We start from the raw sequence: 26786 nt of genomic DNA on the forward strand, positions 1-26786 counted from the left end.
TTCTAACAGATGAACCAAAGCTAACACATCATTTAACAAAAACCAAAGTGTAAGAAAACAGTTGAAAACAAATAGGCCTATTGAATTATTTTCTAATTTTGTGTTGTGTTTTTTTTGTTTTCTGTTTGGACCACTTCGTTTTTGTTTAAATCGTGTATCAGTAATTTTTTATCTCCAATGAACCCCCAAGCCGTGTCTCTGCAGGGAAACTGTCTGTCTGTGACACGCATTATGCAGCAGATGATGAAGATGATGGTGCTTATGAAACATGCAGGGTTTACACTGGAAGAGAACGACACATTGAGACGATGGCACACAGACACACACACACACACACACACACACACACACACACACACACACACTGAAAGCTCAGTCAAACACATTGCTGGCCTACTTTTTAGAGCATAAAGTGACGAGACTACTTGAATATTAAGTGCCGTTTTCTCCCCTGCACCATTTTCATTTGGATACACACGACTAACCGTAAATCCCAAACTGTAAACAAACCAGCTTCTTGAGCTTCGGAACGTGGAATTTGAGATAAATTTGGAATTTGGATCCGTTTACTGATACCCACCAAAAATGTATGTATAAAAATATAATTCTGCCCTTGGAAAAACATACCATAATACACTAAGTGATGATACAAGAGAGCCTCTGTTTGTTCCAATTTAGGTCAAAATGTATCTACAAAGTACACAAGTATTGACAATAAGATATTTTTAAATATGTTTAAAACATGATTATCAAATACAGTGTTAATACTACCATTTATTAAAATAAATTATTTAGCAGCCGTTTAAAATATTTGTCTAGAGAGATACTTTTAACCACTCATTAAAACTCTATTTTACTTCTATTATAATAAATCAACAGTTTATTTTCCTGTGTTAGTAACAATTATTGATCTGATATTTGAGTATTTAACAGGATGAAAGGGATGTGCAACAAGCGGCCAAGCTCTCAGACAGCATGTGTGTCATGAATGCACAAAGATGATTTCCTGCAGAGCTGCTGTGGCCCCGCCTCTGAGGCGTGGCTTCGCGCCGGAGCTCGAGCATTTCACTTCATGCAGCAGGGAAGCGCGCGACGCATCACGGCACTTTTCCGCGATTAACGTCTGGATATAACGGCGGCGAGCGCGCGGTGAGTTTGCATTTACACGCCTCTAGATGTTCCGCGGTCGGAGCTCTTTTGAACAGGGATTTCTGCGTAAAGTGTCGGAGAGGAGACAGCGCGGCGTCCGGCGGAGTCAGAGGAGGTGAGGAGGTTCTTCGGTCGCCTCCTCTTCTTCTCGCTCCTCAGTAACTTTCTGAACGCGTGTTTCCGTTAAACGGCTCGTTTCGAGTAAATGCGGTATTTCCACACAGAGTGTCTCCGGTTCTGCTGAGTTTCTGGTCGCGGTGAGTATGATGTGGCTCCTTTGATCCGCATGTGTGCATCTGTTAGAGAGATGATCTCCGTGTGTTTGTTTGTGTGAGGGAACCGCTGTCAGTCAGCGCGAGCTCGTTGAGTCTGAGGAATTTCACCGTTATTTTCAAATCTCCACGCGGGTCACGTTTTATTTTGCTTTTTGTTTAAGTCGAATAAGTTGTTATTAGTGCGGTATATTTTGAGTTGTGCGGGACTACGTCCATTAAGTATACGTTTGCATTCATTTTTCATGAAAGTTGTGCTTTAAATTGGACCTGACGCGATATTTTCAGCTGTTTTTATATTTAATTTCTATGAAATATGCCTAGAGGTACAACGTATCGCTTTTAAACTTCCCTTAAAGTACTTTGGCTGCCATAATCTAGTGCTATTAGATGAATCAGTATTTTCCATTCATATGTTGAGGGAACGTTATTTAAATCATACTCCAGTGTACTACACAAAATTGTGGAAGCCCGTTTCCGCCAGGGTGGGTTATTTTTCAAATTAGTAAATCATAATGACTTAGTATCTCATAATGATGACTTAGTATCTCATAATGATGACTTAGTATCCCATAATGATGACTTCGTATATCATAATAATGACTTGTATATCATAATAATGACTTGTATATCATAATAATGACTTAGTATCTCATAATAATGACTTAGTTTCTCATAATAATGACTTAGTATCTCAAAATAGAAACTAAGTCGAAATTTCGACTTACAAATGACTTAGTAACTCACAATAATGACTTAGTATCTCATAATAATGACAAAGTATCTCATAATGATGACTTAAGTATCTCAAAATAATGAGAAACTAAGTCGAAATTTCGACTTACTAATGACTTAGTAACTCACAATAATGAATTAGTATCTCAAAATAATGAGAAACTAAAACGAAATTTCAACTTAGTGTCTCCTAATAATCAGAAACTAAGTCATTATTATGAGATACTAAGTCGATTTACTAATTTAAAAAAATATTCCCAACCCTGGCGGAAACAGGCTTCCATACAAAATATTTCAACCACCGGAATGTTTTTATAGTTTAGATAAAACATTAAAAGGAAACGATGTAGCATTCAGTTGGAAGGTACTTATGTGTAATAAACTTTCATCTTTATGTGGTTTATAAAGCTAAAAATACTGTAGTAATTCCTACATTGATCCCCATTTAAACACATGTGAGGGTCTTGTTCTGTCGTTCTTAATGGTAAGTTTGTTCGCCTGGATTGAACACACTATTAGAGACGAATATCAGTGTAAATGGAGGGGATCGATTCGAATTCTACCCTGATAATATGAACCGTTGTTTTGTGACCTTTAACCGTTTTATGAAGTATTCACGGACCTGAGTGTTTATCCACACACTTGTGGGAATTGAGATGCGTGCACACCTTTTGCTGCTGGAGAAGGAAACTCTGTTTCTGTCTGACACGCTGTCGTTGCGTGTCTACCTGCACTACAGCAGACGAAACACTTCCCCTTCCCTCTGCTGCAGACAGACATCACCCTCATTTTTATTGTTAGTGTCTCACTCTGTCATTACTTTGCTTTATGTAAAATAAATAGTCAGCAGGTATAAATATTTATACTTTCTGTTATGCCACGATTATGTTCTTGAGGAGTTGTTTATTTTCTGCGTCTGACTCTGAACTGTGTCTTGTGCTGAATAAGACGTTTGTGTTCGAGAATTATTAAATTATTCCTTATTAGAAACGAGATTGGTATTTAAGTAATATTGACAGTAGGAGGTCTGAGAGGTGATGGGTAAGACAGATGTCCTTTATTAATCTCAGACATTTCAGGACACCTGTTGCTGTAAAATCCATAAGTGGCATTTGTCTGCGGAGGTGTTCGGTTTAATAGTGGCCCGAGATTACAATGTTCTTCGTTAATCTGGGGCCAGACCTATTTACACCATGGTTTACAGCTTACTTAACTGTGGGTGAATTGGATTAAGAGACGCTGTGTGTGTGTGTGATTCATTTAAGTGTCTAGTCTAGTGTATGTTTAAAGAAGCACTTTTTTGTGGGGGGGGGTGATCACCATGGTTCTTGTGACACTAAATTAGAGGATTATGATAAATTGATTGATCACCATAGGAAATGAAGGGGCAGTCTTTGATGCACTATCCTCACCAGTGGGCCATTAATTGCGTTTGTGATGAATCTATAAAAGCCTCAGATTTTATGTTTTGCCAGTGTCTAATAATTTATGGCTGTTCTTCATGACAGCCATTTAAAGAACCACCAATTGGAGCACGTTTAAATTCTATAAGACCATTTCAGTCTGCATTTGCACTAGATGCTATTAGAGTAAGAATCTATTATAAAGGACAAAAAAAGAGCAAACATTATGCAGATTACTCAACTTCACGGAAATACAGTAGAAAGATGATTGTTGTTGTATGTGTCTGTCAGCGCCGGTTTCGCTCTCGGTCTGCTGATCCCCTAGCAGGGTGCCACATATTTGTTAACTCATGCTGGGATAGTGTGCACCACCGAGGGCCTGTTTGTTGGAGGACAAGACAGATATCTCCTTCTGTTCTCTCACTACACCCCACACAACACTCCTGTGCAGTCGTTGTCTGTATGGATATGCTTGCGTTGGTTTGCATACATTGGTTCTCCATGTGAGATTTTGTTTGGTTAGGAGCACTCTTGGCCAATCCGATACAGCGTTACATCCGGTACAGGAAGTGACATCGCAGAAAGGGCTAGTAGGAAGCTTCTGCTGCCGCAGTGATTTGCTAGAGGACCTTTCCTTGCATTGTTGTTAGGTGAACATGGGCCAATAAACACAAATGCTTGTAAGACCAGATGTTGCATACATGAGCTTTGTGCTTTAATTTTTGTTGCTGCATTAAACGTTTATTTTGAAAGTTAGAATTTGACTAATCTTAAACAGATGCCACTCACACTGGTATTGTTGGCTTGAAGTGATTTGTGAGACATATTTAACATTTTCTTCATTTACAGTGTTACACACAGTGAATTGACAATAGTCATAAAGTTTTGAGGGTTTGTAATTGACTTTTATGACAGTCCTTTTGAAGCTGGAGTGTAGATAAAATCAATGGAATCGTTGTTAAGTTTGAGTTCCCTAAAAAATGTAAACACTCCAGCTCCATGATGTTCTCTGTTATTATTGGGCTTAAATTGTGTGGGAGTGGTTATGACGAGTAGGTTATTAGAGATATCATGCATCTTCCTTTGATGCTGAAAGTATTGACACTCAAACAAAGTAGGTGGTGGCAATGCATAAATTATTTTCTTATATTTTGAGTGTGGTTTATTGAAAAAGATGAAACGCTCAAATAACTTTATATTTTTATAGCGTTAATTTATCTCTAAAGATTTATACCTGTAACGATTCGATATTGTGAATTCTTTTGGCCTTGATAATTGTGTCAAGAAAATAGTTTTTTGACATCCCTAGCCTTAGGCCCGATTCATATTTCGCGTCTTTTCCATGCGCATATTCGTTTAAAAAAATGTAGACACGCTGCAGGCGTGCGGAAATAGGGGGCAAAATCGGCGTACCTTCAGGCACACCTTCAGAAAGCAGCAAGCGCACCCTTAGGTCATGTGACAAGAAACAACCAGCCAATATAGACAAACAAAAAATGAAGATGGACACCGATGATCACAGCATAACTAAATCTAGTAGCAGAGTTATATATCGACATATATTTCATATATCCTTTGTTTATACCTCCTCCTATCAACAGCTATCGTGGCCCAAGGTTGCTTAGGGACGCCGGGAGAGCGCAAAGTCCAGGCGCTTTGGAAAAATAGGAGAATGCAGTGTGGCTCGTGTTTTCTGTATGGTTTTAGGCACGAAATGTGCATCGGGCCTTAATCAGGTTAAGAGTACTTGTGTTGTTTTTACAGTGATATCAAGTAAAAAGTGATGAGAGAGCTGTGTACTGAGAGAGGTTTCGTTATCAGTCATCAAACTAAAACAAGATCTCTTTCCGTAATCTTGTTGATCTTCAAATACATGAAATAGATAGTAACCTTCCTCCTACCAAGATCCCATCGGTGTAGGATTGTTTACTTTTGATCTACCTGTATGTTTCCTTTTGCCCTTTTGCTGAATTGGGTTTGGAATGTGATATGTTTTGAGTGCTGCTGTTTTGTCTCTATCAGGCACATGCTTCTCTTGTACCTCCCTGTACCAGTCCTGCTGCAGCTCAGCCGGGGGAGTGTGTATTTGTCTGTTTATCTTCAACAGTGCAGGAAACTTAGCATCCCTTGCTGCCCGAGCAGCTTGCACGCCAGTAGTTACGCACAAACGTGTGAGGGTATGCTTGCATGCTCATGTTTTCGACTCTAATGTCACTTCACAGTTGCAGAGTGCCCTCATTATTCAAAGCCGCCAGCAGATGCAGCTTCTCAGCAACCAGCTTGCATGCATAATTAACACGCAGTTCAATATGATATTTTACATTCATTTATGGCCTCTGCGTTTCATCTGCAGGATCTGATGCTTTGTTGAGACGTTTGTCCAATGTGAAATATTGATGAGAAGCCATCATTACTCTAAAAGCTTGTGCTGTAAATGCAGCCAAAAAAAGAACAATTCGCTCCTTTGCTTCAGGATCAGACGAGAGAGAGAGCGACCGCTCTCGCCCGCGTTCTTTAATTAGCTTTAAATCTAGAGAGGGAATCGCTAGCCGTGTCTTCAATTTAATTTGACATTAAGAAGACGATTGCCAGAGATAACAGCACTGTTACGGTGAGGTAGGGGTTTGTGGGAAATTGTTATGGAGAATGAAGTTGTGCTGAAAGTGACAGAATCATTGCCAGGGTTCGACTAATCACATGTGCAGACAGGACCAGTGAGTTGGCAGGAAATGTGACTTCGACAGCAATAAGTAAATGTCTGAGTCTGACAGAGATTGGATGCGTTGATCTGCGGTCAGCCATCAACATTATGCGTGGTAAAACATTGACAAAACCACATTTGAAACTTTTAGAAAAGTTTTGAAGCAGTCCTCCGTCGAAATGGCTTTTAGTGCATTAACAGGTTCAGTTTTAAACCCACAGGGCTAATGTTGCTTACCACAGTCAGATCAGATGTGTCTTTATACTAGTATTCAATATTAATATTCAACGTGTCATTCATTTCCTAATGTTCATGGTCACATTCTAATATAAAGTGCAGCTTTACTTATAACAAAGCATTATAGACACATAGAAGACTTGGTGGTTTGTTGGCTGTTTTGTGCGGCAAAAGTTGGTCAGGTGACCGGTCACAGTAGAAAAAATAGTCTAGCTGTGAAGGTGTGGTCACATCTTTCAAAAGTAAACGCACAATCTTTTTCCGAAATGAACGGGTTTAGTGATGTCACAACACAGCACGTGATGTACAGTTGTGGTGGGCGGTCATCAGAATGGCCCAAAATAGACAAAACAAACACACAGCCCTTTCCTGTGTTCCCTCAATCCTGATGGATTTAAACGTTTACAGATTATACTTTTTTTGTGATCATCATTTTTTGAATCATTTTTAACCATTTACCTTATTTCATTAAAGTTACATTACTTGTAACCGCTGTTGATGGAGAGATAAAGCGATAAAGGTGACGGCAGAACTCACTCCATCTTTGTTGTGCAGAAACATGCATGTGTTCGTTCATGTGAGGCACGTGTGCTTTCTATAGCTGGCCTGATTTGGGCCACTAGCTGGGGAGACCTGACCCAAAAAGAGCTTAAACTAATATTTTCAATAACGCTTTTTTTCTCTCTCTCCTTCTCTGTCTGTGATGTCCTTGAACATTCTTGTTTCCAGGCTGGATCTCTTGTCCTACTTGCTCCGCTCTTGGAAGTGGAGATTGAACCAAACGTGTCATTAAATGCTAACTCAAAGCTTTCTTTAGTTCTTTTGAAATACCCATCCATCACTTCTGCAATGTACGCTGAAAACTGAATTGAGTTTATTAATTTTTTTACAGTTTTACTTTCTTGCAAAGCAGCTTGACAGTACATTTTAGTACAAATAATGAAAATAGTACAGAATAAAAAAATAAATTGGAGATAATATATAGAATACATGGCATTATTAGACCTAATGTAATATATGACCATTAGTGTAAAAATAATTAGACTGTTAGATTCATAGCGCTGTTAAGAAACTATGTATCTTTATATATGGTCACATAGTGGATGCTAAAATGGGCAGTGGGCACATTAAGTTTAATGGCTGAATTGGTTGCGTACATTTTTAACCCTTTCAAGAAGGCCTAAAGTTTGTACCTACCCTGCTAGTCTTTATGTGAGGAGGATTACTAAACCGACTTTTAAGGTATGTACTTGTTCTAAGAACATGAGACGTTTTAGCTTTAGTTTAGAAAAAAAACCTCAATTCAGTATCTACATACAATCATTATCACGTAGCACATTTTTTAGGGGGATAACTGGCTGTAAGCTGTTTAGTTTTTACTGATATGCTGCTTTGAGTTCGGCAGCCTGTGAAGAGGTCACAATGTGTGCCAAGGGGTCAGGGGTGAAATCTAAGTTTAAATCTTGACTTATTTTCTTCAGCTATGGTATGCATAGCGGCCTCTTACCAGAATTTAAGTGCTATTCGGAGTGAAGTAAAACAGTTGTTAAAAATAGTTTACTTGTGTATATATATATATATATATATATATATATATATATATATATATATATATATATATATATATATATATATATATATATATATATATATATATATATATATATATATATATATATATGATTTTCACAGCAGCTTTGCCTTCACATACATAAAGCAAACAACATTATTGATGAGAACGCAGGGCGAGAGGGTTCTGTGTCAGGTGATGGAATGGTCATTTGCCCCTTTGGGGGTGTGATGTCACTGCATCATACACTTGTTAATCATGTACATGTGTGTTTATGCCTCGTAAACATTTCTACGACCTGATTGTTTAGACTGGAATCATAGAGTCGTCTTAAACAAGTTACACTGGTTTCAACAATTTCAGTATATTCCAGGGAATACTTTTATGGTATGTTATGTATTTAAATGTTAATCTAAAGGTTCTTGTGTTTACTTTTTAATGCTAATTGAAAATCATACATATATTTTGCACATTTGGACATATTTCGGATCTAATTCTGCTACGTTTATATCAGGATTTCTGTGCTGTATTTTTCCAGCTTGGCATGGAGGCGCTAAATAGAACAGAAAATGCACACAGCGCTATTGAAGTGAGCTGTGCTTGTTTAGAGATGTTGTTCAGTCAGTTCCATTAGCCCTGTTCTAATCGAGTGTTAATAAAGTCTGTCCTGCTTCTTTAGTTTCCCCGGGGCAAGTTCTCCACTGACAGCGGCCTGACCCGGGCGGGATGTAACATTTCTTTATTAGCTTGTTTCAGGTGACACTGGTCTGTGTGTTCGCTTGCTTCAGGTAATTTAATTGATTCTGGTCGTATTTGATCAGTGAGGCCGTGTGGATCTTTAATCTAGTTATGTGCTGGGAAAAAATACAGTATGTGTTGTTTCTAAACAACAACACTCGTGTTTACACGACTTCAGAGGCGCGTGTAGCTGTTAGTTAACCTGTGTTTACCCAATACTTGACCTTTACCTCAACTGGCCTCTGTACGACAGTCTCTGTATTAAAGTGATGGCAGCTCACACGGTACTATAGGCCGAAGATCTTTGGTGCTCATCCGAGAAGGATGCCGATCAGATATGAACCCCTTATTCAATACCGCCCATATCTGTGTATTTGCAACTGAAATTGATATAAGGTAAAGTGTCGCAAGTAAAGCATAATTTTTATTTTTCTGATGGCCCAGTCGCGAATCAGGCGTTACTAGTCACACGTGAAACTGTTGTGTTGTAAATCCAGAAACTTTGACTGAGGAAGGGACTGGATAATGGTTTGGTTTATCAGCTGATGGTCATTTGATTTTTGCATGTGGAGTTGTAAGATTGGTGAGATTTAATTCCAAAAAGAAGTCCAGCCTCTGAAGGTGAGTATCAGTTATTGGATGAAAAAGCATGGCTGTTAATGCAAATTGATTGCTGGACATATACAAGATAATAAGATTGACTTAACATGTCAAGATGCAAATGTTCCATATTCAGATTACTGGCGTGAAAGGCTTGTAAATGTTTTAGGCCTTCAGGAAATTTGAAGGCATGTAGAATAACCCTCGACGCTGACTGTTTATCGGCAACTTTTTCAATTCGCTTGCATGAAACCCCGTGGCACCCCCAAGGATGTTGTGTCTCAAACAGCGAGAAGAACATGAAAAATGTAACAAATTATTTTGTGGGGTTCTTTCATCTTTTTCTTTTCAGAGTTATTTCAGGCCTCGTTTAAATTGGCCACATGTTCTAGTATCTGGGGTTTGTGTGGTCCATCTGCAGTGGACTTGTGTGTGACTCTGAGTGTGAGTGTGTATGAGGCCTTTGATGCTTTAGCACACATGCACTATAACTGAAGTGCATAGAAAACGCTCACACACACACACACACACACACACACACACACACACACACACACACACACACACACACACACACACACACTATCTCTCTCTCTTGTCCTTCTGCAGTCTCGGGTATTAGTCTGTTATGGTACTATTAGTCTACTGTTGTTGATGTGGTAAAAGTGGACACATACACATTTATAGGAAGTTGTGTCATGACGTAAAGATAGAGACTTTAGAGATATTTTTAAAAAATGTATATTATCGTTCAAAAGAGAATTTTGTATGTGTTTGAGTACATTCGAATGCAGATGGCATCCACGCTAACAAACATTTCAAGTAGCCATTTCACCACGTGTCAACAATCTGTCTCTTGTTGTAGTATCAGTCGGGGGCCGAACACACTCCCCCTCTCGATGATCTGTACTCCGATGAATCTCTGTGTCATCCTCTGGAGGATGTAAGCTTGTGTATGAGATGTCTTGGCGATATGCACAGGAAGTGGTTAGGCTTGTTTGCGTCGTGTGTAGATGTCGTTTGCTAGTGGCAGGATGTGACAGTTGTGTGTGTGTGTGTGCTTTGCCCACTTCACGGAAAATTTCACAGCAGTACAGATGAAGCTGGAAACTTCGTCTGCTCTTGTGCAAGAGCCCACGTTGTTCAGACCATCAGTGCCTTTGGCCCGTTCTGCATCTTCTGATAAATTACAGTGAGTCACTGGGGTCCTTTAATCCTCTGCCATACTGGCAGCGAACACGGTGTTAAATTGGGCTCTGCTGATAGGTTTGTATAGGAGAATCTCAACAAGAAAACAAGATGAAGCCTGGTGTGTAGTGCTCGGGTGTATGTGTGTTTTGTGGTCCTGGTGCTTGCTAAAGTAAGTATTTCTGGGGTAGATTCGTTTGGATGTCTATTTTTTCAGTATCTTATTAAGCACAAGGCATAAAACATTCAATTTTCTGGGAAGCTTTCTATGTTTTTTGCTTACTGGCCCAAATCTGAAGAGCCCACTCCTGAATTTTCTGAGATTCTGCTCTCTACGGCTCAGTTTCTTACTTCAATCCCTCGTTTTATCTTCCGGCTACAGGTAAAGAACATCAGATTGCTCAACGCTCAGTTTCAGTGAGATACTATAGGTGTTTTGTAGTTCTGTCTATTTTATTTTGACATTTTACATATGAGGAAACATCACAGAGACTCACAGCTTCAGACAGAGCGATGCTCTGTGGAGAGACGGTTGATCTTTACACAGTCATTTATATTCTCTCTCCAGTGGAACATAAAATACTGGATGCTGCAGTGATTCTTGCATGAATGAACGTCACTGGACGTTTTCTGGAGCCCATTGCTGATAAAATGGATATTTTATTATGTATAATATTCCTTAATATATATTTATACTAAATGTATTTACCTGCAGCATTTTACATCTGTAGAATGTTCATGTAGCTCATTTGGCAGTTCTTTTTAATGAACTAATCCGCAGGCAGGTGAGTGTTGTGTCCTGGATTAAATACAGAGACTGACCTGCATTTCTCTGTTTGTTTCTCCAGGTTGAGGATGAAGGCTGGAAGTTTGGCAGGAAGATGCAGCCCCTGCTAAAGACCCCACCTCGCCACCATCATCCACTTCTCCGCTCTTCTGCTCGCACCATCCACCTGTAGCCCAGCATGGCCAATCACCTGGAGTTGCTGACGGAGCTTCAGCAGCTAGATAAAGTGTCTAGCTTAGAGCGCCTCCGAGTGGCTCAGAAGCGTCGCACGCAGCAGCTTAAACGATGGGCTGTCTACGAAAAGGAAATGCAAAACAAAAAGCGCAAGGCCGACAAACGCCGTGGGGCCCATGGGAACATGGTGGAAAACAGAAGAAGGGTTTCGTTTTATGCGAACGTGGCTTTGCTGGAGGCATCGGCGAGGAACGATACTGATGAAGGTAAGGCTGTGTCCGGAAAGATGTGTACACTGTGCTCATTGCATGTTATGCGACTGAACGGTCTGGAAACTTTGAAGTGAGCAATTCGCTGTCTTTCGATTGGTTATTGTAAAATAAGTAATTAATGCAAAGGGTGTGTTTTGCAAGATTTTCTGAAAGGCGAGTGACCTTATAAAATGTGTTTGTGTATCCACAAGTTGAAAATTGTCACCTGAAATCTCGTCTCCTTATCATACGATTTAATGAGAAGCAAAGAATTGAAGCGATGCTCTGATGGTCATGTAAAAGTGCCGGTGACCGCAGATGCGACTAAATAGCTTGTCTGCGGCCGGGGGCTCTAATGCCTCCCTGGCACCCTGAGAGTAAGTGAGGGGCTGACAGCTGCGGTCAAATGCTTTTCTGTTTCCAGTCTAAAAGCCTGAGATGTCTGGCTGTACTGTTACTGTTTGAAAAACACCATCAAAATATGATACCGCTTGATGGAATCCCTGCCCAACACTCCCAAGAGAAACCTCCCATATGCAGCACACACACGCAGCATTGCCCTGCATGAGAAATGCGCCAGCAGGGCGATTCAGGCTGGATTGGTTTGTGCTTTAATCCCATCAGATTATCAATGAAGCGTAATCTCAGTTGAGATTACACTCGGTTTGATAGAGCTGTTTTTTGCCAAGACTAATCTGTGATACTTCAAATTATTTTGACTAAATATGTCGTTAAGTCTACAATTGAAACCGTTGTAATGATACCACATTTGGTTTGTCTGATTTAAACTCATTTGTGCTCATTCTTTATATAATGACACGGCTCAGGCTGTTTTTGCGATAAATACATTTTAATACTGTGTGTTGCGGTCAGTGTTACAGTGTCAGGCTGGTCCAGATGTATGAATCTAACCCTGGATTTTTATTCTTGACTCATATAGTTGTGTGTCGTATTTCTTTACTGAACTTGTATTTGTATATGAAGACCAAGATAAAGACCAAGTGGTGACATCAAAGTCAGAGAGAAGTTTAATTGGTGTAGTAGTTACAACGGTTTTCTTTCTGGAAACTTAATGAACATAATGAAGTGTGAGTCATTGAATGGAAAATATTTATTGCGTTACCTCCAGATGTGATTGGTCGAGCGTGATCTTATAAAGGACATCAATTCATCTGCAGTGTTTTTTATTCAGCTGTAATTCATTACATGAACTTTAGATAAAATGAGAACTGGATTGTGCTCATCTGGAGAGGGATGTAGGCGATGGCGGGGGGCGAGGATGATGATGAAAGAGGGTCAAGGCGTCTTATGAAACCGTAATGAGCGGAGGACGTTATCAGCATATCACCGAGAACAGATACATATTTATTTATAGACCGCCGAGACGAATACACGATATAGACAAATACAGTTTTATATAACTCGTTTGCTCTGGGGGCATAGACATGCATTTAAATATTTAAAACCCAAATAATGTTGTGTGTTCAGGATGTGCAAAAGCCTCATTCTGTCACAACCAGAGCTGTGGTTAAATCATCCAAACACACCTGTAAACACGAGTTTAATCATCCAATCACAGCTGATTGAACCATGACAGCAATGTGACCTCAAGGTAGTCTGTGGATTTTTTAAGGGGCATTTCATCAATTCTTTCATCATTTACTAGTTAAAATCCTGTGAGTCTTTCTTCAGTAGGACACAAAAGATGTTCAGCAGATCTTTACATGCAGTTAACCATAAAGGTAACCAGATCCTTACCATGTGTTTTTCTGTAGTTTTGTTTTACCCGGCCTGGTTTTCTGTCCTCCATCTCTGGTTTAGTGCTGTAGGTTACTGCCTTGGTTTTTCACATTGAATCTGTCCCTCAGAGGCGATTACTCTGCATCTGCGGTCACCCCCGGTGTCACTTTCTATAATGGTTGCTATATTGGCCAACTCTGTAACTGCAGGGCGTCTGCGTGAAGACGGATTGCTTTTCTTTGGCTCAAGGTTTGACGAGCGTTCGATGACAAACGACTCGACAGAGGTCAATGACACCATCAGGGGAACGCTGTGAATTATAAAGCTTTGGCTAATGGACAGTGTTTATATTTGTATTGATTTGTGTTATCAAAATAAATCTCTGGATAACTTAATAAGGTAGAAATTGACTTATAAAAGGATTTTAGTAAAAGCATAGTTGAGTCTGGTAGTAAACATTTATTTATGGCACCTAATTGGATGTGGTTACAGGCAGCCGGGGTTTGGCCTGTTTACCAGAATCAGGCCAGTTTTATATCCCGAGTTTCAGCTATGTATGTTGACGGTGTTGTCTGGTTGAGGGTAAACGTGTCATGCTCGGACAAGCTGCCTGCGGTCACCGCCTGATGTTTATTGATCACAAAGCTGGAAAGTGCTTTCTTGCTCTGACTAGCTCTAATCTGATTGACTGACCTCACTTCCTGTTTTTGTTATCTGGTTAATATATTGAGCACTTTTGGGAACACGGGTTATAATGGATGTAAAAAGAGGAAGTCCAGCTGTCTTTTTGTAGAGTCTTTCTGTTTTATGATAACACCTAATAATGGTGCAGCCTGTGTCTGCGTGCGGCACATCACAAAACTAAATTGCTTGCATTATACATTCAGTTCGCTTGTGCCTAATTACACAAGTCATACTGATTGCTTTAAGTTTTATTTAATTTAGTTTTATAATGTTTTATATACATAACATTTTAACTTCAAATTAAAAAGAAAATAGATGTTTCACTCATCCTGATGTGACTCATGTAAGGTCAGCGGAGGACAGAGTTTGTTTTCTCCAGGTCCACACAAGTCTTGCTCGTTTCAGATTCAGTATTTCTGATCTTCTCTATCTGTTCCGAGCAACATCCTCCCACCCAACATATGCGTTTAACACACACCATCTCTGAACATGTGAACTAGGTGATAGACTTGGCTATAACAGGCTGTTTCAGACCTGACACGTACGATGTAAATGTGTTGATTATACACAGGAAGAGGTGACAAGCTTTTTATTGATCTATTTGAATTAATAGAGCTCATCATAGTGCTTTGCTTGGTGACTGTCACTTGTGTTTTTGATATTTGTTTGTTTGTTTAGAAAAATGAGAAACAGGAAGTGTTTTACTGTCAATCATTTCCCAGTCTAGCACTGTTTGTGTGTGTGTGTCTCCTCATTGGTTATCCAGAGGCCCACTGTCTGTCCCAGAAGTCCACATTAACATTCCACGGCAGTCTAGAACATCCCGCTGTATGCTTTTATTACTGCCGTCCTCCACCAGTTCCTTCAATCAGCTCAGGTTTAGTGTGCAGTCGACTGTTGCTTGTCCCAATTCACCTGCTTATAGAATACCCCAAAATGATGTACAGTTTTTGTACAGAATGGAAAGTGTAAACATTTGATTGCATGGCCATTGTTAACGTGTAGCTTCTTAAGATGAGTGTGCATAGATCTGCACTTTGTGTTTTCAAAGGAAGGAACCATCCAGTTACTCCATTTAACACACTACAGGTTGGGAAACACTAATTTTAAGTTTGAATATTATTTAGGATGGTAAGTATGTGAATTGTGACGCATAGAACTACTGCACAGGCTTAATGGTGTATATAGGACACTGATTCAGAGAGAATTACAGAGGCTGTCGTTCACTTTTAAGAGATCAACTAAAAATTTAGTTCAGAAATAATGCATGTCTCGTCTTTAAATTTTTATGAAAGAAGTGTCTGCATGAGTCTTCGCAGCGCCCCCCTGCTAAGCAGTTGCCAGGGCTTTGCTAGATGTTTGCTTACTGACCCACATCAAAAGAGCCCCCCCATCTAAACACTGAAATGTACTGCTGTGTGTTTGTATCATTGTGGAGGGGCAAACATCACTAATGATGTACTGAAGGTCACAGCGGAAGACGCTCACATCGGTGTGAATTCACTAAATCTCTTTTCATGTGAGGATTGCAGCAGGTTATGATGGTTTACACGATTTCATGGTGTTAAATCTTTGGGTTTTGTAAACATCTCAATGCCTTCAGGCTTTTTGTTTGCTGCAGATCTGTGTGTGTGTACATTTAAGGTACTTGCAGTCTGCTAAGCGAAAAACACGTTGCCTATTCAGCAACACTATACTCACCCATAATATCCTCACATCCTCCGCCTGTGTCTGTTTGTGTGATTAGGGATGTGGATTTTAGGAGTGGCATTTAATGTTTGGGATTGTTGTGTAATGGCTCTAGTTCAGACGCCAGAAGAGATCACATGATAAAAGACTTATTAGGAGGCAGCTGTGTAAGTTTGTTTGGGGTTTATCACATTATGTGATGTGATCAACCGGACACTGTTATGAAAGCATGATCACAGATGTTTCTTTTTATGCCTCGGTATGTATTTAAGATTTTTTATAATTAGATATGTATAAATAAATATGTATAGATTTTGTAATTGGTTTTAGTAAATAATGTTTGAAAGAACATTTGATCTTATGTGAGCTGAGGCTGTCAAACGATGAATCTCGATTAATCGCATACAGAATAAAAATACAGATACTGTATACATATTGAAATATTTACATGAATTTATATATATTTAGCAATCATTTAAATGATATACAAACGTTTATTTTTTTATGTTTCTTAAAAATAAGCATGTACAATACAAAAATACAAAATGAACATACACAGTCCACAGACAGATATATTATGTAAACACAAATTTTTTATTCCAGATGCAATTAATCGCGATCGTTTGACAGCCCTAATGTGTACCTAAAATAACAGTGTCATCTGAAAACCATGTTTATATTTATTTGTATTTAGCCTATGACAGTAATGTAAACATAAAAGATATTTAAGTTAATATCTCTCAATTTGTCTGTTTTACCTACGTGTCCCATTCATTTCATTCATCCGCTACTAGCAGAACAGTGAGAGAGCGAAGAGGGGAAAGTTCTTGCTTCTACAGCTCTTAATAGACTTTATGAATTCCACCCAAACCCCAAATACACAGAAAACATGTTTGTCATTCATTTTAATTTGCTGCAGACGATGCAGGGAATATTTATTCCTTTAATCCGTTGCGTTTACTCAATCGGAAAACTCGCAAAGCCTCTTGAGATGTTTAGCAGGATAATTCAAGTATGTCATTGCGCGTGTTATTTGTGTTTTAAAGAGTGTAAATCGGCACTATGCACGATGTGCACGCACCAGACCTGTGGTGAATGTAGGCCAGTGGTTTGGAGTGACACATTAACTCTCCAACGTGTCAATCTCACAGTCACAGCGTTATTACAATGCTAAATATGAAGATCTAATGTCCTTACAGTTAATCACTAATCCATTAATTCATGTCGGCTGCCAGCCTGGGTCAAACTTTAATCTCATCTGTAATGTTGAGAGTATTTCAGAGTCGATATCTGACATTATGAGAGAATGATGAGACAACGTCGTTGTGTAACCCCTGTGGCTGCCGGTGCTTGCTTACCTTATTACTTATTTCACCTCTTCTGTATAACGTTGCTCATTATGAAGCTGTTATTTTACGGCGGACTGTAGCCTTCAGATGCTTTTTGTGCCTAGTCTGAAAATTACTGTAATTATTGTAATGGGCAAAACAATATTTATGTTGCGTCTGGCCTGAGTCTACACTGTACGTTTTTGTTTTCGCTTGGTTTGGTAGTGCCCTGTAGTTTTACTACTAGGGGAACTAGATAGAGTATAAGCTTGTATAGACATCCGTTAATGAGTAAAAATAAAGAATGTTTGTGTGTGTGATTTGTGCATGAATATGCAAGTCTCGCTCGCTCATTTAATCTCACCATGATTTCTGACACAAATCCCCCTCCCGAATCAGAGCTGCGAGCGCCGCTACATCTCCACGCGCTGATAAGATGCAGCAGGCGGGTGTGGTTCTTCTCTTCCAGTGCTCTTGTTTATTGCTGTGCGTTTTATCTGCAGGTCCTCCCTGTGCTGGAATGCAGGCACATCTTCTGCCTCTGTTTCCACAATAGTGAAGTGGGTTGGGAATCTGTCTGTTTGGCCGTCTGTCGGCGGGCATGTGTATACATTTCGGCAACAGTAACATGACCAGAGAAAAATAATAATAATAAATAATAGAAATGAATAATAAACCTCTGATAAATACACAGCCTGTTGCGGCGACTCCATTTCTCCATTCGTGTTTGGTGTGATCTGATGATAATAGACTGTTAGCTATAGAAATAGTAACTTTGAGAACAATTGAAATAGCTGTCTGACACAGTTAAATGAGTTGAGCCACAAGAGACCTTGTGAGACTTTATAAAATGACATACTAAAGATGACTGGACCAAAGCCAGAGTGGACACGCTCACGAATACTCTTTCACAAACACACATGTTGGGTTTTCATGTTTTATGAGGATTTCCCATATACATAAGGATTTTTAGACTATACAAACTGTATATAGCATGTATATTTCTGCATTTTTAAATAAACACCATTAAATTCTATCTATAAACTGTTTTCCTCACGGGACCAAAAACTACTGGTATTACACTCTGTGTGGGCACATTTGTTAGCTGTAGAGTTTACACGTGCACACACACAACACACATCTATACACACCGTGTTATAGACACACTCTCTCTTCTGTCCCTGTTTCATGGGAAATGTGAAGCTTCTGGTCTTTTGGTGTCAAATATAGACGTCCATTAATAGTAAGGAGCATAAGCTGTCTGTGAGAGCCAGATTAAAGTGACAGTACGCTGGTAAAAAGAGGAATGTTTTCTAGGAAGTGTACTTGAGGAAGTACAATAATGTCAAACAAGGTTACAGAATTTACAGAACTTTCTATCCGTTAAACAGATTTTTTTAATCTATGAAAATACATTTTGCACCTCACAAGTATTACCGACTGAGATCAGATGTGATTAGATTCATTAACGCTTGTTTGGGAAATGATCAGCACTTGTTAGTTATGAAGTTTGTGGTGTTTTTGAGTGAAGGGTATTTCGTTCAAGTGTTGTGTTGATGACGCTCATCATTTTTAGTCAAGTTTTTTTTAACGCTCCTGAATAGAATGTCTTAGATATCTTGAAGATGTCTCGTTCTGGTTTTGAAAGCACTTATTGTGCTTCATAATTCATAACTTGTCTGGTCCGGTTATCATACTATCGTACAACTGTTCGAGACATTTCTCAATAATGTGATCTGCGGTAAGAATTGAAACTGTATTTACACCGGTGTACAATCAGATTTTATCCACTGGTGTCAACCTCAGATAATGTTTTACAAACCCTCAACGATCTAATTTAAGTGACAACATTGTTTTACTGATGAATGATGCAAAAAGTGGAAAAATTATGTTGAACTTTCGAAAATATTTTTTTTAAAATATGTTTTGTGTGTACTGTGTAGTGAAACAGTCGGTGTTTGAATGTCTAAACTTAAAGAGAATTATTAGAAAGCTCATGTTTTTTTCTTTCTGTCTCTCCCTCACAGTGAGATATCTGCTAAAGAACAACATACCTCCGGATCTTTGTAATGAAGACGGTTTGACGGCCTTGCACCAGGTAATGTCGGTCTCTCTGTCCATCTGCTGAATGTCTGTCTTTCTTCCTGTCTGTCTGTCTGTCTGTCTGTCTGTGTGGGTGTTGAGTAATGCTGTAGACCTGCAGCACTCATGAAAGACAGGCTTTGTGTTCAGTCTCTCGCCCAAACTCCCTCACACTTTCTCCAGGGCCGATGGACAGGATTAAACTCAAGACAAACAGATGACTTCTCTCCCTCTGTGTGTGTTTGTCAGAGCTTCAATGTCTTTTTGCTTGTAAACTCATTTTCTTTTGCGTAACTGTTTGGTCTGAATGTGTGTGGTTATGGGTTGCTCTAGTTTTACATGTATGTGACGATGTTGCAGTTTGTCTGTCACATGTCATCTGAGAAAGTCAAACATTGGATTAAAGGGTTTGTTCACAAATTTGCAGAGTCATACATTTAACTCATGTTACAAGATCATAAAACATCTAGATTTTACAGATATGTTTCTCTCTCAGTTCATTTTTAGTTACGGCTGGCTTTACTTAAAAACTATTCTGACAAAGAATTTGCAGCAAGGCCATGTCAAATGTGTGTGATCTAGTTTACAATAACTCTAATGCAAATACTTGAAGATGCAAAAGAATATGAAATACAGTGTGAAACCGAGAAGAAACATTTTAAATCATAATACAAATGTAAATCTCTCTCTCAGTGTTGCATTGATAATTATGAAGACATGGTCCGGATCTTGTTGGCTCATGGAGCGACTGTTAACGCTCAGGACAACGAGCTGTGGACTCCACTGCATGCTGCTGCTACCTGTGGACACACGGGTCTCGTCAAGATCCTCATCCAACAGTGAGTGTGTGTGTCTTTTCGCGTGTGTGTGTTTGAATGTGGTTTATAACAACATGGGTATTACAACTTGAAGATGTATCCTCATATATAGAAAGACATACAAAGTACAGAATTCTGAAACACTTGTTTGTGTTTTGGGGTGGAGTTTAGGGGAATTAGGGGGTATAAGCTCAGTATAATAGATCAGTATGTCTCTGTGCAGAGGCGCTGACCTCTTGGCTGTGAACTCTGATGGTAATATGCCCTATGACCTTTGTGAAGACGACCCCACTCTGGACATCATCGAGACTGCCATGGCAAACCGCGGTGAGTCCCACAGCAGATCCTGTCTCACTGTTATCAACTTCATCTTAAAGGTTATTAGTATTTCACACCCTGACAAACAATGTCCTCCTGTTGCGCCATTACTTTATTTATGAGTTTGTTCAGAGACATTAAACTTTGACCCTGAGAGAGACTCTTTAGCTAATTACTCTAAAGTTGTACATTTTGTCCAATCAAACTGTCTCCAACACTGTACCAAAGTACAGGCACTGACCGCTATCTCTCTTACATGGTTTTTATAGTATCAAAGATCATTTTAAACATTTTGCTTCTAACTGAATAAATCATTTACTAGGGATGAATTGTCTTTTTTTTATCTGTTTTGGTCACGGTCAGTGTCTAATAGCAAATTTCTCTCAAATGCTCTCAAACGTGACACCTACAACCACCAATCAGGATTTAAATGAAAGCTGCTCCTCCCAATTACTATTCGATTGATGGCTGTACTATCCAATCCATGTGTGTATGACAGGCATCACTCAGGAGATGATCGATGAGACAAGAGCAGCCGTGGAGAGGAGGATGCTGAGAGATATTCAGACCCTGTTGCAGGATGGAGCTGATGTTAACCAGCAAGAATCGCAGGGGGCCACGCTGGTACACACACACAGGCTAGGGCATATAACAGCCCTATATGAGTTCATAGCATTAGGGTTTCTCGTCATCTACATTTATCTTTGTGCAACTGGCAGACATTTTTATCCAGAGCAACTTGCGGTGCACCAACCTTTGCACTGCTATTGCAATGCTTTGCCATTTGAGCTCAAGGTACACTAACTATCAACTGTGACGATCTTTTCTTCTCCAGCCAAACAAACATTGTAATAAGAGCCACAGCTCTGCTGTCAGATCAGCTTTCATCCAGCACTTAGTATGTGTTACAGCACAAAGTGTGTGGAGATGATGTTAGACTGTTGAACAGCTGTTATCTATCCACAGCTTATTAGACATATGTATGTTCACAAGACATTTACGATATATCAAATCAAGTCCTGTTACTCTCTCTCTCTCTCTCTCTCTCTCACACACACAGCTTCTTTGATTATTTATCAGTGTTCTTATTAACATGTTAGAACTTTTAAGCGTCAGCCCTCATGTTAAGTTTGATCGCTTGTTTTAATTGTTAAATATAAAAAGTTATAAACTGTTTTGTGTGTAGTGTTGACATGTGTCTGTGTTTTACAGCTTCACATCGCAGCAGCTAACGGTTTTGCGCAGGCTACAGAACTGCTATTAGAGGGTGGAGCTAGAACAGATAAGAGAGATTCTGATGGGTGGCAACCACTGCACGCTGCTGCGTGTTGGGGACAGGTACACGCTCAAACCCACACATACTTATGCACAAACGCACCTACTCACACACGAGAACACTCACAGGCTAACAAGTTGTTTTGTATGCACTGACAAGTTAAGTCATGCAGCAGGTGGAGTCCTCAGTAAATTATTAAATGTCATCTGATATGGATCATTTTATAGTGGCTCATTTGTTTTATCACATTTCACCTCTTCAGGTCCATGTGGCCGAGCTGCTCGTCTCACATGGTGCCAATCTAAACGCCAAGACTTCTATGGAGGAGACGCCCATAGGTACAGACTCCTTTCTGATATACTGTTGATGTACCAGACTGAGCTGAGAAAACACATGATTCAAAGCACAAGTCAATCAATCAACAACTTAGCTTTTGTTACTGCTGTGTGATTTCAGATCTGTGTGAAGATGAGGAGTTCAGGAATCATCTATTGGAGTTAAAGCACAAGCACGACATCATCATGAAGTCGCAACTGAAGCACAAGACATCTCTGTGTCGCCGCACCAGTAGCACAGGAAGCCGCGGGTACAAACTGACACCTGCTGGACATTTACAGGCTGCACAAACACGCTTGCAATACTGACACCTGCTGGATATTCATCCGAATCATATGCTACACACAAAGACAATACTGACAACTGCTAGATATTCACACGAATAACATGCTACACGCATAACAAAGACAATACTGACACCTGCTGGACGTTCACATGCATTACACACAAAAATCTTTATCTAAGAACTATTACAGTGCAATTTAATTTATTGTGTATATGAATTTATATAATAATAATTTTTTTGGTTTTATGTGTGTGCAGTAAAGTGGTGCGGCGGGCGAGTCTGTCGGACAGACATAACCTCTGTCGGAAAGAGTATCAGACAGAAGCCATCGTGTGGAGAGGACGAGAAGAACAAGAATCTGAGCAAGAGAACAGCCAAAACACGGTGCGGAGAAACCAGCACGAATACACATGATTTGGAGCACATTAAACTCTTACATGTGCTTCTCAATTACTTAAAGACATGCCCACAGTCTGATGCATTTCACACCCTGACATGCATTTCAAGTTGCAATGTTACTTTTTTTTTGTTTTGTAGAAGCAGCCTGAGGATCCACCACGAGTTCCTGGAATACTGAAAGAGGAAACAAGACACAACGGTCGCCTCTCCGCTCCTAACGGTGACCCGGTGAGCCCCGAGCCTCACGACCATACCCCTTCCCCACCCACCGAGGAATCTAATCCCAGATGCCCTCAGACGCTGTCAGAACTCAAAAAGCAGCGGGCCGCAGCAAAACTCCTCAACCATCCCGTCCTCAACGGTCACCTGGGCAATGGCTCCACGCTAGCCACAGAGACCAAATCCGATCCGGAATATCCTCGTATGCCGCTGGTGTCGTCCAACGGCAGCGCGGTTTACTTCACGCCGGCCAGCGGAGACCCGCCCCTTCTGAAATTCAAGCAGCCAATAGAAGACGAGAACCCCAAAACTCACAGCTGCTGCTGTGTCTCATAGTTTCCAGGACCCCATGTGTCTGATTGAACGGACACAATGATGGAGGCCAAATTTAACTAGTAACAGAACAGCATGTGTCCACAACTTGTAGATCCCCGTATTTTACTGCTTATTCCAGTCCAAACCTGGAGGTGTTCTGATGAAGAAATGCAGGAAGAGGCATGTGGGGTAAACAAAGTAAACAGATGTAGAGTTAAGTGTGGTACTATAAACCGATGATGAGGATCCGAAAACAGTCTTACTCTGTCTGATCCCGGCACAGGAAAGACGGGTTGTTCGATAGGAAGAAAATGTTGCACAGCTTCCGTCCGTCACCCGATTCATGATTTATACACCGACTCATTAAACTGACTTCAAGAGAAATCAAAGGTTTACTGTTTGTGGATGCTCAAGCTGAGGAATTGTTGAGCTGTTGTGCAGTTTAGAATTCAGCCCAGAATGAAACGTTTGCAGCGTTCTGTTGCCTGTGATGATCTACTGTACTGTATGTGAGAGGCAACAGGGCCCAAAAGTATTGTGTACAGTATTTATTCATATATGTGCATAGAAGCCACTGTACTATAAGATTCTTATTTATTGTACTGCAGAGAGATGAAGCGATTTATAGAAAGGATGAATTAAAGAAACGTCCCACATACGTCAGTATTTTTGTATGTCAGTGTTAAATGGACACGTCCAGCTTGCATCTCACCACCAAAAATATGACTTTTTTTATATATACTTGAAATGTGGTTAAAGAAAATAACATCACAAGTAATACAGTATAAGTGGACTGTAATGGATTTTGTTTAATGAAGATTAATGAAATTGTAAATTTGAGAGGGGACAAAATCTGTGTCAGTAAATTGCTACAATGCAAGTAATGCTCCCAGAATTTTTTTTAATTATGTACAGAATTCTAGATTTATTACATATGTATTAATAAGCTAATTTCTTTATTTCATTAGAATTTTGGGGTGAAATGTGACCTGGCTGTGTATTGTGAGATTCACCCGTCTGTCAGCGTTGTGACTGCTCTACATGTGCTTTAGAGGTGAGACGGGTTTAGCTGCTGAGAGGAAAATAAAATGAACATTGTAGCCGTCATTTAAAGGGATAGTTTACCCAAAAATGTACATTCTGTTATCATTTACTCACGCTCAGATTGTCCCAAATCTCTGTAAAAGAAGACATTTATAGAGGGTTAGAACAACCTGAGGTTGAGTAATGATGACAGAATTTTCATTTTGGGTGAACTTTCCCTTTAATGCATACATCAGGGATGAACACCACGGGAGGAGAATGAGAAACATATCCAGACAGAATTACGTATTGTGCATGTAAATCATACATGATTTAGTTAATGCAGTAATAACTCGTTCAAACTGGAATATGTCTCTCATGTCGGGTGCCAAAGTCTTCCAGAAGTTCAGAATGTCAGAAACAGCCAATTAGGTCCAGTGATATTCTTGTAGTCCCGCCTTCTTATCAACAGTAACTTCATTCATGCATCACTTATGTAAATAATCTTTGGAATTTGTTTCCTTTTTATGGAAAGTTGCCGAAATGCAATATGACTGAAAATGCTTAACACTGTTCACATCAGAGGCCAAAAACACTGACATTAAACTGCTTTACAAACACACAATGCTGTATGACAGAAACGGGCCTGATGCATCACGTGTATGAAGGAGCCCGTGACTGAACATAGACAAACGCACCGGTGTCATACAGCTGTAGCATACAGTATTCTTGTAGCTCGTGATTTTGGACATTGAAGTAGAAATATGACTAGAGACAGAGAGAATCGTGCTTCTGTGTTACAGTCAGCTGAAGTTTTCCTGCCACGATAAAAGGAAAAATAACTACTGATTTTATAGTTACTGGAGTACACTGATCACTGTATTCATGTATTTTCAATAAATTGTATATTTTGATCAGTTTCTAAAGCGGTCTTGTTTCTTGATCTGTTTGGACAGACAAGCACACGTGTGAAATGATAAATACAGTACATGCACAATTTAAGAACACCAAAGTAAATTCTAAACTGTGTAAACATCTTTACAATATTGTTTGTCTTGCTTTCAGTTTTTAGCCTGAAACATGAAGTTTGCCAATAGAGTAAAACATTCGAAAGAAAAACATTGCATTTTTTTCTTTCTTTATTGGCTGCAGTATATATATTTTTTCAAGCTAAAACATAAACGTTTATTACATTTTGTTGAAAGCAAGACTTAACTAATTCCTATTTTGCATTTTAAACATGCCTTGTTTTATGGATGTGTAGATGATTGTTTTGGAAAACAAGACAAAATCATATTTTTGCAGTGTTTGCTGTCCATCTCCAATTTACTGCAAATGCCACACGTCTTCAGCACAGTTCTGCTTTATAAGAGTTGCCTCAGGTCAGATTATTGCATGTATAGACCACAGTCTGATCTTTCAGGAAGTATTCAGCCATCTACCCAATGATTGTCTTTGGGAAACATCCAACTGCAATGAGTCAGCACTCAGCAGGTCAGGAAACAATGAAGAAACCAAATGACAAGCGCTTACTGCATAACATCAATATATAACACACAGAAAAAGAAATTGTGACTCAAAACGTGACATCTCAGTATTTGGTTTGTCCAACTGCTTTGCTTCACTTTACAGCACAAAACCCTAAACAAAGCCTGAACTGAGCAACTCTTGCATAACAGGACTATTCATTGTTTGGATTGTTAATCCTGCAACTCTGTTTATATTGGCACAGATCGCTACGGGACTCTGTAAATATCCAGTTGTGGTAACAGATTAAATCTGATTATTTTTGGAGGACGGTATATGTTTAGCATCTGGTGTGTTCACATAGTCATTGACTCGGGTGGACACAAAACCAATGAGACATTTCTCAAAATATCTTCTTTAGTTTTTTTACAGATGAATAGAATGTACATAGGTTTTGAACAACAAAGTTAATAAAAGAAAAAATATACTTTTATGAGTGAACTGTCCCTTTAAGAACGGGGTCTAAAATCATCAGCCTGTTTCCTGTTAGTTAATCTCTGTGATGATAATGAAATAATCTTTTAAACTCCACCCGAACAGACGAATCTCTTCAAGAAACGTTTCAAGTGTGTCGTGCACTTGCTATTTAAACTTCAACAAAAGACAACCGTTTAAATAACCCAGAAAATTAAATTCTGTCATCCTCACATTCAAGTTCATCCAAGCCTGTCTGACGAAGCACAAGAAATGCTGATTTTTTATTTCACATAATGAAAGTAAATGGTGACTGCGGCTGTCAGGAACTCCTCAGCTGATCCTTCAATTCCTTTTTTGTTGTTTACATTTAGTCATTTAGCAGACGCTTTTTCAGAGAGTACAGGGAGCAATAAGCGATATGTCTTTCAGCGGCAATAATACAGTAGGTGCTAATACAAAGTTACTAGTTTAACTAAAGCAAGACCAATACCTGCTGAGAGAAGAGAGAGGGTTCGTTTTTTCCG

At 39.5% G+C, this 26786-nt stretch overlaps 1 protein-coding gene across 3 annotated transcripts; it reads left to right on the forward strand.

Moving 5' to 3' along the window:
- Nucleotides 1-954: 954 nt before the first annotated feature.
- Nucleotides 955-25232, forward strand: ppp1r16b (protein phosphatase 1, regulatory subunit 16B). 3 transcript variants are annotated; one of them, XM_079460103.1, is made up of 11 exons: nt 955-1149; nt 11442-11820; nt 19274-19344; nt 20022-20167; nt 20370-20473; nt 20964-21088; nt 21677-21802; nt 22003-22078; nt 22197-22326; nt 22620-22746; nt 22900-25232. In XM_079460103.1, exons 2-11 carry the CDS (start codon nt 11559-11561, stop codon nt 23314-23316), a joined length of 1584 nt encoding a protein of 527 aa, XP_079316229.1. In that variant the 5' UTR covers nt 955-1149; nt 11442-11558; the 3' UTR covers nt 23317-25232. The 3 variants fall into 3 exon arrangements, with proteins under 3 accessions (XP_079316229.1, XP_079316230.1, XP_079316231.1); XM_079460104.1 differs by having other exon boundaries at nt 1066-1406; XM_079460105.1 differs by having other exon boundaries at nt 1100-1264.
- Nucleotides 25233-26786: the final 1554 nt, after the last annotated feature.

Source organism: Barbatula barbatula, assembly GCF_947034865.1.
Source record: "Barbatula barbatula genome assembly, chromosome: 7".
Taxonomy (NCBI): Eukaryota; Metazoa; Chordata; class Actinopteri; order Cypriniformes; family Nemacheilidae; genus Barbatula; species Barbatula barbatula.